This window comes from Poromitra crassiceps (assembly GCF_964638095.1).
Source record: "Poromitra crassiceps genome assembly, chromosome: 3".
Classification (NCBI taxonomy): Eukaryota; Metazoa; Chordata; class Actinopteri; order Beryciformes; family Melamphaidae; genus Poromitra; species Poromitra crassiceps.
This window is the reverse complement of record NC_139625.1, coordinates 71,378,629-71,396,752: the sequence shown is the minus strand read 5'-3', so window position 1 is coordinate 71,396,752 and position 18,124 is coordinate 71,378,629. Positions and strand designations below refer to the sequence as shown.

The following is an 18,124-nucleotide window of genomic DNA, read 5'->3' as shown; positions in this document are numbered from 1 at the left end:
TTTTTTTACTTATTTTAAGACAAATATTATTTTAAGACTGGATACTAGATTCAATTGGATATTTTTGCAGTGTAAGAACTTAATTATAAATTATATAATTGTTTAACTGCTGGGTGAGAGGAGGTATGGTGGGAAAACTATACATGGGGTTGGGCTCAATTTACTTAAAAGATGGGGCAGGGAATGGTGGCAGAAAGGCGTGAAAACAATAGACCCTTTTCACGTGGGCCATTTTGTGTCGAAAAGGCAGGGTAAACACAGGTGCAACAAACCCTCATTAGTGTTTTGCTTGCACCTGTGTTACCCTGCCTTTTCGACACAAAATGGCCCCCGTGAAAAGGGTCAATAGGCAGGATGAGAAATGCTGTGTGTGAAAAATACCAGACAAAACATTAAGAGACCATCATGACTGGCTACTTGTCAAAATGGCTGGTAGAGGAAGCCAAACTTCCAGTAACAGTCATGATCTCGCTCTACATGTCTTGAATAAAGAAAATAAATTGACAACCCATCCTGATCTATTAGTATATTACTAATACTACGTGTGAGCTATTACTATACTACTACTCCACTACAATGTTATTACTGCTACTGGGAGGGATAGGAAGGGATTGCAAGGATTAGATACACAAAGAGGATGACGTGATAGGAGGAAAAAAATAAGCCCCACCTGCTCCTGGAAATGAAATCTCGGTCGTCCTTTGACTCATGCTTGTGATAAAGGGCTGTATGAATAAATTAACTTGACATAAATACTCAATAACCCGGGCAGATGGAAGAGGGAAAAGCTCATCATGTGCTATCATTCTCAACATTTAGGCTAATCTAATGAAAAATGCTAATGTTCATTGTCGGCCTGCCACCCAGCTGTGTGTGTTGAGTTATCCTAATTTGCAAGAACACACAAAAACTTCAAATCCAACAAAATTTATTATAAAACACAAAATAAATAAATAAAAATATGAATAATCTTGTGAAGAGAAATTCAGAAAGAAAGAAGACAGAAAAAAGAATATATCATCACTTTTAGATACTTTATAGACATTCGATGATTACTTATAAAAATGTCAATCTTAAACTGCCACTGATTAAGGCAATCTGAACCTGAACACCTTCAAATCAGGCCAGGGTTGAGCTCCATTGCACCGGTACTAAGTTTTAGTCCAAATTCAGCCTGTAAACATTCAAATGTATTGACAAATGATGGGACAGTATCAGCACCCTTTGGAATACTGATCACTGTGTGTACTGCCTGCCTGTCACCAATGTACAGTAATGCTGTAGCTGGTACCAGATATAGCATTAACTTTGTCAGCACAAAACACAATGGAAAAGCACCCTGTACTGTTCCAGTATGATGAGCATGGCAGGATACACTTGGGGTGTGGGGAAAAACACAAGTCTTTGGCCGAAACATACTGTACCCATTTTGTAGTTGCCAAGTAAAGACGTAAACAAAGCCTTTTAAAGCAAAACTTGCAGAGAAATTGCTGATTCCACTTTAAACACAGTTGCAACTATTCAAAAAGCATAAGAGCTGGCAAAACTTCCCTGTCCTGTGGTGGGTAAAATTAAGGAATTTACATAAAACCCAAAGGCAAGAATGGAAATGCAATTTCTAAATAAAATATTGCAATAAAAGCTTTTGACATGTTACTGCGAGAGAAACAACATGAAAAGCAACTTACCTATGCATTAAATAGACATGAAAATGAAATGCAGATGAAGCAAAGCAAAAACAAACAAATAAATAAGATGATCTCAAATAAATATGAGCAGAAAAGGCACCGTCTGTGATGGACAATAGAGGAAAGGTGTTGAGCTTTTGATGTTATGTGGTGAATGCACAATGCACGTGGTGTTCTGTGCTGGCCTGGCTTTGAAAAACTTAGTGGTCAAAATAATAAGTGGTATTATTTCTTGTATAACATAAATACATTCACTGGTCATATTGGAACACCTTCTTACACTATCAAGCTTTCAGCTGAATGTCAACGGCTACCTAATAGTGCCATATGCCTCAAGGTTGGATGTGTTGAGATGCGTTTCTGCTCAGCACAGTTGTAAAGAGGTATCTGAGTTACTGTAGCCTTTCTGTCAGCTCCAACCATCTGGACATTCTCCTCTGACCTCTCTCATCAACAAGGTGATTCCGTCCGCAGAACCGGATATTTTTTTGTTTTGTTTTTCACAACATTCTGTATAACCTCTAGAGACTGCTGTCCGTGAAAATCACAGGAGATCAGCTGTTTCAGAAATACTCAAACCAGCCCGTCTGGCATTAACAAACATGCTACAGTCAAAGTAACTGAGCTCAGTTTTTTCCCATTCTGCTGTTTGATGTGAACATGAACTGAAGCTGCTCCTGATCTACATGAGCATATGCATCGCACTGTTGCCACATGATTGGCTGAGTGGATAATTGAATGAATAAGCAGATGTACGGGTGTTCCTACTAAAGTGCTTGGTGAGTGTATAAATAGCTCGTATTATTTCAGATTGAGGTACTGAGGTGCTTGGTGAGTGTATAAATAGCTTGTATTATTTCAGATTGAGGTACTGAGGTGCTTGGTGAGTGTATAAATAGCTCGTATTATTTCAGATTGAGGTACTGAGGTGCTTGGTGAGTGTAAATAGCTGGCATTATTTCAGATTGAGGTACTGAGGTAAAACATCATCCCAAAACTCCTCGGCCTCCCCTGCAGCCTGGCCCTTCCCACCTGACCTCGGTTTACTTTTAGCTGCAGATTTACTACTCTGCCTTTTGACTACAGCCATTTTCTTTCTCTTTTTGTCAACCTCTTCCTCCTCCTCCTCTTCTTCACTCTCATCTTCATCCTCCTCTTCCTCCTCAGCCTCTTCATCTCCATCCTCTTTTTCACTTTCTTCCTCTTCAGCCTCTTCATCTCCATCCTCTTTTTCACTTTCTTCTTCCTCCTCTTCTTCTTCGTCTTCACTTTCTTCTGCCTCCTCTTCCTCTTCTTCACTCTTCTCCCCTTCCTCTTCTTCACTTTGTTCTGCCTCCTCTTCCTTTTCTTCACTCTTCTCCCCTTCCTCTTCTTCACTTTCTTCTGCCTTCTCTTCCTCTTCTTCACTCTTCTCCCCTTCCTCTTCTTCACTTCCTTCCTTGTTTTCACTCTCTGCTTCCTCACTATTCTCCTCCTCTGACTCCCTCTCATCTTCCTCCTCTTCACTCTCCACATCGCTCTCGTCTCTCGTTTCCGAAGACTCCGAAGATCCACTTTCATCTTCCTCTTCTTCCCCTCCGGACTCCGCCTCCTCTTCCTCCTCAGACTCCGCCCCTTTGCTTCCTGTCTCGCTGCTCGACACCTCCTCACTGTCTTCCTCCTCTTCCTCCATGTCACTGGCTTTGCTCTGGCTCTTCTCCGTCTGCTCCTCGCTCTCTCCATCGCTTCCCGCCGTCCCGCTTGACTCCTCTTCCTCCTCTTCGTCCTCTGTTCCGCTCTCGTCTTTTCCCGTAGCCTCCGACTCGCTCTCTTCCTTTCCTTCGGTAGCCTGCTCGTCGTTGTCGTCTTCCTCATCTTCCATCTGAAGAGTGTCGCTGTCTTCATCATCCTCTGTAACCTTCTCGATGCTGTGGCTTGACTCTTCCTCCTCCTCCTCCTCCTCTCCATCGCTTTCATCACTGCTTTCCACACTTGTCGCCTTTCCTCCCTTGCTCTCATCCTCTTCCTCTTCCTGTTTGGCTGAGTCGTCGCCGTTGCTGCTCTCGGTCTCATCCCTGCTTTCCTCGCCACTCTCGTGCACGCTTTTTTCCTTCTCGTCCAGGCTCGCCGAAACCCCGTAGGAGCTGCTGTCGCCCTGTTCGGAGCTCTCCGGTGCAGGTACGATATTGATGCTAACAGAGGCTCTCTTGCCCGGCTTGGCGGCGCAGGATTCAGAGTCCGACTCTTCGCTCCGCAGGGACCGGGATTTGGTCGTGGCGTCCTCCGAGATGTTGCGGCAGCGCTGCTGGGGGCTGGAACTTTCGGATGGCGTGCGTGAGGGGGAGCTGGACTGGCTTCTGGACACCACTGCTCCGATCAGCGCTGAGCCGGCCGCAAGAGAGGCAGCGCCAGCGAGCAGGCTGCGCTTTGGTGTTTTTGGCAAAGTTTGTGTTGAAGATTTGGACTCAGCCTTCTTTTTTGACTGTGCCTCTTTTTTGGGCGGGGCCTCTTTTCTGGGTGGGGCTTTTTTTTTGGGTGGGGCCTCTTTTTTGGACTGAGCCTCTTTTTTGTTTTTCTCGTCCTTTGATTTTTTGGGGTCTTTAGATAGCACTATATTCTGTTTGGATTGGGACTTTTTTTTAGACCTCACACTGCCCTCGGAAAGCGACTGATCGATACTCGTTTCATCCAGAGCATCACTTAGATTAAAGCCTGGTGAGTCTCTGCCACCACCTTTATCTTGTGAGCCAACTCCTGCGTGTTTACTTTCCACAACTATCGCTTTGCTTTTCACCCTAACAGGCTTGGGCTCAGACTGCTTAACTCTCACCTCTGGAGATTTAGAGCCAGCACCCAAAAGTGTCTTTTTGGCTTCCGAGCATTTAGCTTGGGTGGGGCTCTTTGTCTCCCCCAGTTTAGAGTCTGTTATCGGTTTTCCTCGTCCCTCCCTGCCAACCTCCATCAACTGGCTGTTCTCTTGGATCGGCCTGGCCCACGGTTTGGTTTTTTCTTTGCTAATGTCCCCTAAGCTTGGAGGCTTGCTTTTTGTGGCTCTACCCTTTGCAGCAGCAGGCTCCAACTCCTCCATGGCCACGATGAGATTCTCCTTGTTTTGGGAAGTGCCGGCCTGTGTCTTGTGGCGCGGGCTTTGTGTTGTGAGAGAACGTGCACTGTGGCTCTTCAACAGCTCAGTGGGCAACGCCCGGCGGGGTGTGAGATCGCCCCTCTTATGGGACGGGGAGAAACGCCCCGGCTTTGGGAGCTTTCTCTCCCTTCCATGGTTCTCTTTCTCGTTCTCCCCTTTAATTGCCTTCCCATGCTTACCCTTCCTCTATCCCAGGCACAAGACAGCAGAAGAGGATGGAAAAGAGGCATGCATTAGAGTGGAAAACAGACATGCAGAAAACTGCACCAAAGTAGGTGGTAAAAAAGAGACAAGAGACAGTAAGACAAAAACTGCATGATTGAGTAATGGAGAAAGACAGAGCAATAGGTGGCTAGATGGCTAAGTGTGAATCATCATGGCTGCTGTTCTCTCTCTTACCATTAGTTATTCTTTTCGGCTAAGAAACGGCTAGAATAAGAAACTAGATAAGTGTACAACTGAAAAACAACAGCAGTGAGATGGAGTTACCTTCTGAACTGGGGACAGCATGAGTGTTTTATCACTGGGGTCCATCTTCATCATATGTGTCTGTCAGGATAAGAAAAAGAACAATGTCAACTTCCAAACTGATTTCTGACATTCAACAAATACATTTTCACTGAAGAAAGGGAAAGTCATAATACACCAAAATCCACACTAACTCATAATTTCTATAATAATGGGTGGAAATTACTTCAATCTCAGAAGAACAACTCATCACTCAATATTTGTGCATTATATGAGTTATTAGATGACCTCTAATCCTCTAATCTATTGTTTCCCAGGGGAGATTTTTGTTTCTCTTGCTGCCCTGTCAAACTGTCAGAACAAACAGTTTCTTCCCTCACTTGCACACGTCAGAGCATACGGCAGATTCATTTGTCTCTTACCATGTTGAGGAAATCGGTGGTTTCTCCCAGGCCTTTAACACTGTCAGTATCAGTCAGGCTCTCCACAGTGCTGTCTGTCTTGCTCTGTGTTTGGTCTGTTGGGTTACAAAACAGGACATTTTAGTCCAGTCAGTTTCAGTCGTAGGAAGATTTCTTTCTTTTTGTATTTGGAATATACATCATACATAATTTCAGGGCAAGCTGAGACTCTTTTGCAGAAAAATTAATCAAAAGAAGCATTTTACTCCCAGGGTGAGAAATATCCCTTTTTATATCATGAAGGGAAATCCGCGCCTCAGCCGACGAACGTTGCAGACTGGTGTCTCTCAGACCAGGGACAAATGATTCAAAATGAGAGATGAGATCTGGAGCAAACAGTCAATTTTAGCAAATTTATGTTGCACCTATTCAATTAGTAGCTAAAATTGACTGTTTGCTCCAGATCTCATCTCTAATTTTTTATCCCTTTTTATATATCAGTGAAAGCGATGGAGAAAAGTGAAAGCCCCCCTGATCGATAACAATAGAAGACACCATACAAAGTTTTCATGACACAAACTTAGTAGTCATTGCGCATATTCACACTGCATTTTACTGGTAGTTTGTGTTACTTTCCCAAGTTGCTGCATACCAGGACTCCACTTTCTACAGCCGTTTGGGCAACATTTTACTTCAACAGCTAATCAGTTACTTACTAGCCTTGCTATGTATCCTGTCCATCTCTGCCACACAGTAAGTGCTACTGCTGCTAAGTGCAAACAATCAGCTAGCTCACATCAGCCGTACAGTAGAACAGTAGCATGGTGATGTGGTTATGAATGTTGTGTGAATACTAAAATAATAGTGTAAGAATACAGTAGCTAATGTGTGAGTTTCTGAACAAAATACTGAATGCCTGAACTCATAGTAGAGACCTTTTGACATGCAAGTAGGAACTGGGGAATAGGGCATGGGGCTGACATGGTATAGAGAAGGCAGACCCAAGAAAGAAAGAAAATAATTCAGCCCTCTGAATAACAGGTATACTGAAACAGAAAAATTAGCAAAAAGAAAAGAAAGGAAAAGTAATTAATGTGAAAATATATTCTTTTGCTTTTTGCTTTTTGATAGAAATTTCTATGGAAATCCAACAACAAAATCCCACTTTTCCTCAATCTGGAGGAAACACGAGGAGGAAGAGGAGGAGGGAGAGGTGGAGGAGGTGAGGTAGGTACCCTTGCGCACTGAGCCTGTGCTCCTGTGTTGGTGAGTGCCGTTGTGCACCTTTCTGTGGCCCAGCTCTGGTGGAGGCAGTCTGGGCGGGATGGTCTGGCTGCTGACGGGCAGCGGGGGGTTGAGGTAGCCGAGCGTCCTGGCTGGCAGGGTGCGGAACATGGTGCCAAACTGGTCTGGAGACTGCTCCTACAGGAAAGGACGGGGGGTTGGGGAAAATCACACTCTTTTTTTTAGAGATTGAAAAGAAGATATGAGATGAAAATGAGAGTCATTGCTATTTATATTTACTACCGTATTTCCTATAATACTGGCCCAGCCCTTTATTTACCTCAATTGCAGAGGGTACGAGCAGGCCTTTATTGAAAGCAGGCCTGCTATTATTATTATTAGAGACAGGCCTTTATTTCTATTTCCCTCTGTTTGATAAGTATATTTACTCATATTTTAATATGAAGACTCCTTGTTTTCTGATCTGCTTCTGTTGTTGGGGTTCTTTAGATAGCCATTTTTTTGTTACTGCAATGCGTTACCAATCATTGCGGTAATCGACGACGGCATGCTCCAGAGACCTCCGCCGGCTGAGCAAGCTAACTTCCAGTTAGCCCTCAGCTAAACTGAATGAGGATAAAATAATTTAATAGTGTGGCTCTTCTAGACTTTACTGTTTATTTTGTGTTACTGCAAAACAAACCGTTGTTTTTTCCCTCTGCCTTTATTTGTTTGTGTCGACCACGCCCCCAGCCATTATTGGCCCCGTCTTTACTATTAGAGGAAATACAGTACTTATAGTTCCTTTACTTATAGTTCCTTTTCTGCCATTCAAGTTTCAAGTTAAAGTTAGCTGACTTGTATTCCAAAAAATGTCTTTTTGGCTGAGATTATTTCTGCCTCCAGATCAGCTGTGCTTCCGAGAAATGTCTGCACAACTGCGAATATAGGAAAGCACATTTACAGCTAAATGGATAGAAATAATATCAGCACTCAACAACAATTACAGGTACCCACCCTCTCTCTCCTTCGAACCCTGGCGGAGAGGCTCCGTTGCAGGGTAGAGGAGTCAGCGGTGTCCCCTAGCACCTCCCCGAAGGACTTCTCTAGGTAAACTTCTGTCACGTCGTCTTCCTCCAGGATCGCATCGCTGCAGCTCTGATCCCTTGGCCGCGCCAACACCACCATGTGACAGCCGCCGCACGGTGCCTGTAATTGTAGATTTGCACAAGAAATATGTATGTATTAGCATTCGTAAACATGCAGAGTTTAATATGATATTAATTATTCTAATATTATTTTGATATTATATCAAAACTTGATAAAAAACGAGAGAGAAAAAAACACTATATGGACACATGCCCTAAATCTCTATCTTAATAAACCCACCACCTTGCCATGTGTGATACCTACCGCTTGAACGTTATACTTGAGGAAGCGCGGACAGAGGGTTGGTTTAAACTGATTGGTGAAGTTTTCTTCTCCCAGGCCGAGTTTCCCGTGCCTCCCATCTCCAAACGTGTAGAGCACACCGCTATCTGAAAACCCCATGGCAACATGTCACTCAGACAGGTGGTGTGGGGGGAGGTACTCAACTTTTGTTGTACACATTTCCTGGGAACTCGTGGGCATGTGTGTGCGCGCGCGTGCGTGTGTGTGTGTACCATAGACTGTAAAAAAAGATGGACATAGCGAGTGTGATGTCACCCATTGGTTTGTGGACTCCCATTTTGAAGCCACGGCTTTGGCATTTTGACCACTGCCATCTTGTTTTTTTGGAGCCAGAAGTGATTTATTTGTAGCCATATTTAGACGAGAGGGAGTTTCCCAGAGTCACAGCTAGGGCTCGGCGATATAGCTAAAAAGTATATCGATATAAAATATTTCATATCAGTCGATATCGATAATTATTGATAATTTTTAATGACCAGTTTTTTATGAATAAAAAAATCAGGAGATGAAAAGGAGGTTTGCATTTAACCACTTTATTTTGAACCACCTTATTTTCAAGGCACACAGGTAATTGTAATGCTAACACTGTCAACATACATGCATCTGAGTGCAAGCAGTAATTTACAGACATGGTGACGTTTTATTTTGATGACATAGCCTAGCGTTGGCAGCCTTCTCAAACAAAAAAGAACATTTGGTAACGTGTATTTCAGGGTTATTTAACGTTAGGTGATTCAGTGAATGAGGCTGCCCCGCATTCCACGAAGTAACGTCGGAGATGTCCGCATTTGTGAAATTGGTGTCGCAGAAGAAAGACTATGGGCTTAACACGCTGTCAATTTACGTTAACATGAATTGAAACTCACTCACATTGAATTCCGTCCCTTGTATTGACAATTTCTTCCACGTCTTCTCCCCGCACTCATTTTCTCTTCTGTGTTATTGTTGATTCACTTGGAGGTGTGTGGTGCCGGGTGAGATCAAACCTGCTGTTCGCGTCACTAGCACTGCCCATTGTCAAGGGATATGATTGGCTGTTTATGAGCTGGGGCGGGTGCACGCTCGGGGTTTGTCTGTAAATGATTGGCTGTTTCTGTGTCACTAGTAGCACGCTGTATTAACAAAGGACATGATAGGCTGTTTATGAGCCACGGACCATGGCCACGGAGGAGAAGCGTTCTTGTTTTTTTCATGCAGTGCAGTCTATCGAACGGCTCTCCTCTATCGAGACATTTTTTTATTGTATTGATCACGTGTCTATCGCGATATATATTGCTATCGTTTTATCGCCCAGCCCTAGTCACAGCACCACCTGCTCATGGACCATGATTGGCGAGCTGCACGATTACTGCGCCCATCAATCACGCCCAAAACATATTCTTCTTTATCGTCTATTTTACTCTAAACGGGTGAGTTATATCAAAATTCACCCCCCGTACAGTTGTCATGAAAGGTGAAATTAGCTATAGAGACCAAAACCTGTAAACATTTTTATTTATGCTGTAAAGGCGATGCTGTAAAGTCTGGCATTTTAACATGAGGGTGAAAGGGCAATGACACGCTTTTGCAGCCAGCCTCAAGTGGGCATTCGAGGAACTGCAGCTTTTGGCACTTCTGCATTGGTCTCAATGCGACCAAACAAAACTGCCCCCTCAGTGTGTACCTGTGATCACAGACGTGTAGTTATCTCCACAGGCCAGATGGCACACCTACCTGTGATCACAGCCGTGTGGTTAATTCCACAGGCCACATGACAGACCTACCTGTGATCACAGCCGTGTGGTTCTCTCCACAGGCCACATGACAGACCTACCTGTGATCACAGCCATGTGGTTCTCTCCACAGGCCACATGGTACACCTACCTGTGATCACAGCCATGTGGTTCTCTCCACAGGCCACATGGTACACCTACCTGTGATCACAGCCGTGTGGTTAATTCCACAGGCCACATGACAGACCTACCTGTGATCACAGCCGTGTGGTTCTCTCCACAGGCCACATGACAGACCTACCTGTGATCACAGCCGTGTGGTTCTCTCCACAGGCCACATGGTACACCTACCTGTGATCACAGCCGTGTGGTTCTCTCCACAGGTAGTCTCTTAGAACAGACGAGTTGGCTTCCGCAATTTTCAAATGCTTCCGCCATACCGTCTGTACTTCGTGGGGGAGAATCATGCACCAACCGGAATGGGAAGTAGAAAGGCGGGTTTTCCGCTCATTAGTCCAATCGGAATCGCAGAAAGGCGGGTCTTCCGCTCATTAGTCCAATCAGAATCCAATATGCCGCATTTTTCGTGGACACGTTTCGTGATTGGTCGGATTCCGTCTAACTTCTTTCCTGTCTGAAGGTTTTTTTCCGAACTTCCTTGTGCATGTTCTGGGGGTGTAACGTACAGACTGTGTATAGCTGCATTCGTCGGATGTAGATGAGACAGTCTGTTTTAAGAGACTACTCCACAGGCCACATGGCACACCTACCTGTGGTCACAGCCGTGTGGTTCTCTCCACAGGCCACATGGCACACCTACCTGTGATCACAGCCGTGTGGTTCTCTCCACAGGCCACATGACAGACCCGCCCCTTCCTGAAGTGGTCGACGAGGCGCGGCAGCCGGGCCTCAAAGATGAACGTCCCGTGGCCCAGCTGGCCGAACTGACCCAGGCCGAACGAGTAGATGTCATCCTCTGAAAGGGTAAGATGGAATAAATCAAGCATTTGAGGTTTTATATCACAAGGATCGGGGATACCTCACTGAATGATACTGTGATATAAAACATAGGGTTATGCATATAACCCCAGTTTTATGAACAAGGTGAGGGGATACCTCACCAGACATATGTTTGTTTTAGACAAAAGCCGATCTAATAGACCCTTTTCATGGGGGCCATTTTGTGTCGAAAAGGCAGAATAAACACAGGTGCAAGCAAAACACTAATGAGGGTTTCCAAATTCTAATCATGGAAGTTGGAAACCCTCATTAGTGTTTTGCTTGCACCTGTGTTTACCCTGCCTTTTCGACACAAAACGGCCCCCGTGAGAAGGGTCTATTACCTCGGCCACAGAGTTGGCCAGGGCCTTTGTGGCTTTGTGTGAGTTTATGTTTTCACCAGTGTCTGTCTGTCTGTCTGTATGTCTGTCTGTCAGTCAGCAGGATATCTCAAAATGTTATGAACGGATTTGCACGGAACTTGGCAGAAAAGCAGGTTACATTTCCATGCCCACTGGCCAAAAGGGGGCGTGGCAATGGGCGTGTTCAATCACACAACGGTGCTTTCTTCCTTGTCATGAAACTTTGTAGATAGTAGGTCAACAGGGGTAGTCAATCACAAAAAGGTGCCAAGTTCCAAACTGATGCTATGTGCAGACTGCAGCGACGTTTGTCACGTGTAGACGCCGGCTGTTGCTGCTGCCCATTCATTTTGTATTGATCGCATGATTTGCAAGGTGATTAGTCGCGGACGGCAGCGACGAGAAGAGAGGAGGGGCCAGTTTGAAATCGACCAATTGAAGATGGAAATACAGCAAGACAGCCAATCAAGCTGCAGCACCAAGCGACCAGCAGCCAACTGCAGGCATCTACATGCGAAAAACGTTGCTGCAGTCTGCACGTAGCGTGATTCACGTAACACCACGCCGAGAGGTATGCACTCTAAAGAGTGTCCTCTTATTTGTTGTTTATTAGGAACTTGAGTTACGGCACACAATCCACTATGTTTTGTGTTTATGTTATGTATGGTAAATACAAGTCAAGATAGAAATAGTGCAGTATAATCATTGGGACAGCTCAATGTACTCATGTACATATTGTATATATATATTTGATTGCACTTGCAATGTTGTGATTGTCTTTTAGTTATCCTTCCTACTTCTTTATCTCTGTATATTGACCTGACCGCTACGCTGCATACAGACACTAAGACAAATTCCTTGTATGTAACTTGCATATTGTGGCAATAAAAGTGATTCTGATTCTGAAATGATCAAGATGAAGATGTACCTGTGAGGACCACAGTGTGCCCGCCGCCGCAGGCCACCTGTGTCACCTTCTCCGTGATGCTCTTGACCAGCTGTGGCACCCGGTGGCTGGCCAGCTGGTCGGTGCCCAGACCCAGCTTCCCGCTGTCACGCTCCCCGAACGTGTACAAAGCCCCGTCAACTGACAACACACATTCATTCTCTATTTATGTCTCTTCCAATTCCATCACAGTCCTTCTTCAAGCTCTATGAGCTAAAGATGTTTGAGTTTCTGGAGTAATAAACCAGAGAAAATCAAAGGGGAAGTTCTTTATAATTATGAATGTGGTGGGCTTAAACTGTTAAATTTGGAGACATGTTTTTCTTTGAAAGCCTCCTGGGTTCAAAAACTATATCTGAAGAATGAGGATTGTACTCATCTAAGTTACTGGAGAGCACTCATCCATTGTTTCAGAAAAGAGTCAAAGACTAGCTGAATATGTTGTCCTGTTCTCACCTGTAACAAAGGCGGAGTGGTAGTAGCCACAGGAGACCCAGGCCACGGGTCGGCCCATGGTGACCTGCTGGGGGGTCGTGGCGTGGCTCTCTTTCCCCTTGCCGATCTGACCCTCCGTGTTGTCACCCCACATGAACAGCTGACCACTCTCTAACATGGGGCAGGGGCAGGATAGGTCGGTTAAAGAATAAAATCATTGCGTTTAATTATCTTTCAATATTTCTAACAGGGGTTTTCCTGGCTCAGAATCGGCCTTGGCGAGTGACTGCGCATGACATGCAGCTGACTGCCGTGCGTACATTTGACTTTTGGGTTAGTATGTATCCTGAACACAAATATATCAGTCATTGTCAGAAATGATGGAGCAATGTGTTTTCACAGCACCCCAAGTTTCAGACAGTCATTTCAACATACAAATGTGAGATTTCAACTTTGAAATTCTCTAATTTGACAGTGAAAAATGCTTGATTTTGAGTTGGTGTGTAGTCAGAGTTGTCCTCATCTCAAATATATCAGTCATTGTAAGAACATACTGTATGGGACAACGTGTTTTTACAGCATCCCAAGTTTTAGAAAGGAAGCCATTTGGAGGTACATGTGTGACTTTAACTTTGAAATGATCTAAAAGGATACAGTAAAAATGCTTGATTTTGAATTAGTATGCAGTCAGGATTGTCGTGATCTCAAATATATCAGGCCTTTGGGGCGTGGCTTGGGCCTTTGGGGCGTGGCTTGGGCCTTTGGGGGGTGGCTTGGGCCTTTGGGGGGTGGCTAAAACCTCTTTGGGGGGCACCAAAAAATTCCTCTATGCAGGAAAAACCCTGTTCTAAAATATATATCCACTCTCCAAGGGATGAAACCTCAACACTGAAGCTCACCGGTGAGAGCAGCGGACGTGTTGGAACCGGCAGCGAGCATTTTGATTGGTTTACGTGAACTGAAGAATTTGACCAGTTGGAAGGCCGTCCTCTCCTCACAGTCGCCGAGGCCCAACTGACCCTCACTGTTCCCGCCTGTGGTGTACACGTTTCCCTGAGCTATGCGTGCACGCACACACACAAACACACAAGCACGCAGGCATGCACACACACACAAACTGATTGAGACAGAAGCCTCCCTTGTCCATACCAGGTAAAAATAGAGGTTATAGTGGCACAAACAAAATGCATCCAAATCAAACAGTTACCTGTATAGATTATAGTGTGGTTTCTTCCACAGGCCACAAGGTGCACTTTCTCAGACTTAAGAGCTGAAATTACAAGATAGAGATTTTAAAACGCGAGAAATGTAAATATATCAGTATAAAGTTAACAACTGATTCCCTGCTGGGGGAAAAATCTTGTTATGAATATTCATACTTTTTACATAGATTTCATGCAAAAAAACAGAAAAGACTTGGGGCCATATGAAATCTCGCCCCGCCCCCCCTCCCCTTTTTTTCAAATGAATTCCCAGGCCGCAACCATAACCCTAACCCTTTCCATTATCATTTTAAGTTAGGGGAATGGGATAGGATTGATATTTTTCTTTTCTTTTCTTTGATGACTTTTGACTCAGACAACCACTTCGACATGTTTCTCAAACTGAAAAGCAAGTTGTGAGGTGATGTAAGGGTCCCACACAAGACCGAGCCCCCTCTCATAACACCTCAATCGAATACGGAATAATTTCTCTAGGCCTATTTTACAATTATGAAATCACTTACCGTATGTTAATACAATAATTAGATCTACTTTGGATTTTGATAATTAGGCCTACTTTTATCAATTTCAGCCAAATTATGGAAAATTCTGCAATATTCCATCCTTACTGTTGATTCCATTTTTATTACCAAATTCCATGATTCCGTTTTTTCTTTCTCCGTTTTGCTGAAATCATATGGCCCTAAAGATTGCACCGCCCTAAATCTAAATCCCGGTAATCTAAAACATGTTTGACTCCTGGTATGAGACAAACATGTTGTTTTTGCTTTTCATGAATTATTTATAATGCAGTTTACAGTTCATACATTCACTACTACACAAACATACATACATACTTTTTGTGTATTTCATGGTCACAAATAAAGTATTTCACCTTCAATACTTCCAAATACAAGCCACTTAACAAGTAACCAACGAATATTAAGACTGGGAAATTGGGAATGCTAAAAAACCCAAACTAAACTGATCTCCACTCTAACTGCTACAAAATACAGGCTACAATATGCACTTCACTCCTAGTCCTTTCTAAAGAAAACTGCACTATAACTACTTTATTTTAGAGAAAATACACCACTAATGTTATTTGCATTGGACCATGCCATACTTATGTATATCAGAATATTGCAGTATGTTCAGTATTTAGATGCAAAGCCAAATGGTGCTAGGAATGCACCATAATCACAACGGGGTAGAGAGGAAAAACATGATACACTCAACCAGTGTATCTCTCTCTGTCTCTCTCTCTCTCTCTCTCTAGATTAAACCAGATTATTGGGATTACAACAAATCTGGGGCTTTCCGCTTTGCGGGGGACTTCCACTAGACCTTGAAGGGTTTCCTCAATGAGGCAGAGCAATGGAAATATTGTAAAAAGGTTCACAATGGGTTTAGATAGCATTGATTATTGAAACACCTGACACATTCAGGACAATCCCATTCCCACTAAAGCTGTTCTACTAGTTCTAACCTGCGGCAAAATACAGTATACATTGTTTTTTAGTGTGGTGGTGGGGATAACATGCATGTGGAAAGTGTATTTTCTCATTGACACCTGTGCATCTGTATGTGATTATAATCTGTACCAGTTGCTCAATCATGAAACTTGCTCACATAAATTGCAATGTCACGTCAATCCTGGTTACGGAAAAGAACAAACTATGCTTTTCACCCATCAGCAACAGTATCTTTATAGGTTGCGACGGTGGTTACAGACTGATAAAAAAAGAGCTTGTACTCCTGTATTGTCCAGGAGTAAGACATTTCCTCTACTAATCACTGGCTTCAGTTGTGAGCAGATTGGGAAATTACAACCAGTTACCTGCAAAAGGCTACTAAATTTGACCTGTGTCTACTCTACCAGCTCTATTAGAATGTATTCAACTGATTTGGAGGTCATACTGATCTAACACTCTTGTTGGCTGGTAAAATGAATACCATTTTAGTTTCCTCCCTAGCTGTAAGGGACATCTGCTCGAGCATCTTCCAAGAGGCTGCAAACAGCAGTCGGTGGCAGCACTTACAGGGAAGAAACAGTTGGTCAATGGGAAAGAAAGAAAGCTATTTCAGGACCAACCTTTCACACAAGTGGGCTTGTTCACGCTGGATTTGGATCCCAAACCCAGCTGGCCCCAGTTGTTACTGCCAAACATGAAGAGTTTTCCATTTTCTGTGGAGACAAGCATTTGAAAGGCACAGTTGGTTTCTATTGTGCCTCTGCAGGAGGATTTGGTTTAAAGTGACGGGTCATGTTGGCAGAGCTGGGTATTGCTTTCAGACTTCAACATTGATAGTGCTTCTAAAATTATTCTCTTGGTGAAAGATTTTTAATGAAATATAGGCAGTTATATAGGTATGTCTAACATTCACACTTTCTAACTGTTACTCTGTTCAGACTCACACTATACATTCATTCATTCATATATACATAATATGAATATATACATTTGACACAAAATGTAAATGCATAAATATCGCCTCAAAGCTAAGCTTTAGCAACAATCACATAGTGAACAAATGTGGTGAGGCTCTCACCTGTTATTAATGCTGTATGTTCGTCCCCACAAGCAATTTTGAGGGGCACATCATTTTTAAGCCAGAATTTACTGGGGATGTTGTCAGCAAATTTGCTCTTTCCAAATGTGAAAACTGCTCCCGATTCTGTAAGACAGAAAATAAGTTTAAGGAACAGGCAACTGGTAGTGAGCAAAGTGCTGTTGACTGTACTGTATTATAATGGAGATATAAGGGTGGGGGGTATAATCGTTAGTACTTTCAAGAAAGTTACAAAGTACTTCACAACCAATAAAAAACAAACTAATGACATAGATCAATGACATTAGAGAAAAATCATCAACAACAACACAGTCTCAGTCGGGGTACAACAGGTTGAATAAGTAAATTACAGTCAAGGCAGCACGGAAGAAAACATCAATGAATGCCCAAGATTATAGAAAGGCCTAACAATAAAAGTAAGTTTGGAGAAGTGATTTAAAAGTCTCGCCACTGATAAATATAACTAAAATCCATCACTTTCAGCCCAGTTTGAAGCCATTTTATTTGTAGAATAACGGTAAATGCAAAGAGCTAACCAAGTTGGGTGATATAAATTAGTCAACTCCGTCTTCAACTGTAAATTAGTTATTTGTTAATTACTATGTTGTGTTTTGTCTGTGTCCTCCAGCTCTATTCACGTTATTTTCCTTTTGAAGCTGAGCTGGTGCTAGCGAGCAAGCTAAAGGCGAAGCTAACATGAACTATCTAGCGTTGGCTATCTAATGTTACTTCTGTCCGTATAGAAAACATTTACGATAACTTGGCCGAATAAAGACGATGAGATTATACTTGCATTACCTGGTATCTCGTCCTCCGTCTCCCCTGCCATCTCTGTCTGTGTTTAATCGGCTTTCCTCCCAGGCAGCCGAACGTCCGTCCGCTGTCGTCGTGGGCGTGTGTCTGCTTGTTTTCGTCCTTAACAACCCGGAAGAAAACAAAACTTCTCCTAGGCTACGAAGCTCACCACGTGACCGTTATTAAAGGTACATTATGGTGTTTTGATCTGTTTTTCATGGACTTTCACAATAGAATTGACTGTTTTCTTAGCAATTTCAATTAGGTTGGAATAAATGTATCATGTGTATATCAATAAATTCTTAGTTTTACGGTAACACTTTACAATAAGGTAGGCTACACAAATAGTAGTTACTAGTAAACTAATGAGAAACTAACTTTTAGTTAATGAATAGTTAATGATTAGCTAATGGCCTTTAATCACTAGTTAATCATTAATTAATAATTAGTAGTCAGTTCTGAGTATAGTAATTAATCATTAGTTAAAGTTACTTTGTGAGTATAGTAGTTAATCATTAGCTAATGATTAGTTGTACTGGAACACCTTATTATTTGCATTTACATGATTTTTGTCCCAAAAGGTTTGTTTTTTTGCCCCTGAGACCAAACGGCCCTGAGTTGAATGTGGCCCCTATGCACTTGAGATGGCCCAAGGTATAGGATAACAGGAAATCATAGTGGAAAAAAAGGTAGCAGAAAACATCCTGAGGGCTGGCGCTGGCAGCCCGAGTGACAATGTCAT

General features: G+C 43.2%; 1 protein-coding gene across 1 annotated transcript; it reads right to left on the bottom strand.

The window, feature by feature from the left end:
• Positions 1-2,541: 2,541 nt before the first annotated feature.
• On the bottom strand, positions 2,542-17,416 carry rpgrb (retinitis pigmentosa GTPase regulator b; the record flags this gene model as incomplete). Its single annotated transcript, XM_083633133.1, has 14 exons — positions 2,542-4,998; positions 5,302-5,361; positions 5,703-5,797; positions 6,917-7,103; positions 7,923-8,114; positions 8,319-8,443; positions 10,890-11,045; positions 12,359-12,517; positions 12,833-12,982; positions 13,711-13,869; positions 14,019-14,081; positions 16,109-16,201; positions 16,567-16,692; positions 17,386-17,416. The coding sequence occupies 14 exons, from the start codon at positions 17,414-17,416 to the stop codon at positions 2,644-2,646; spliced, it is 3,951 nt and encodes a 1,316-aa protein (XP_083489259.1). The 3' UTR covers positions 2,542-2,643.
• Between the last annotated feature and the right edge of the window lie 708 nt (positions 17,417-18,124).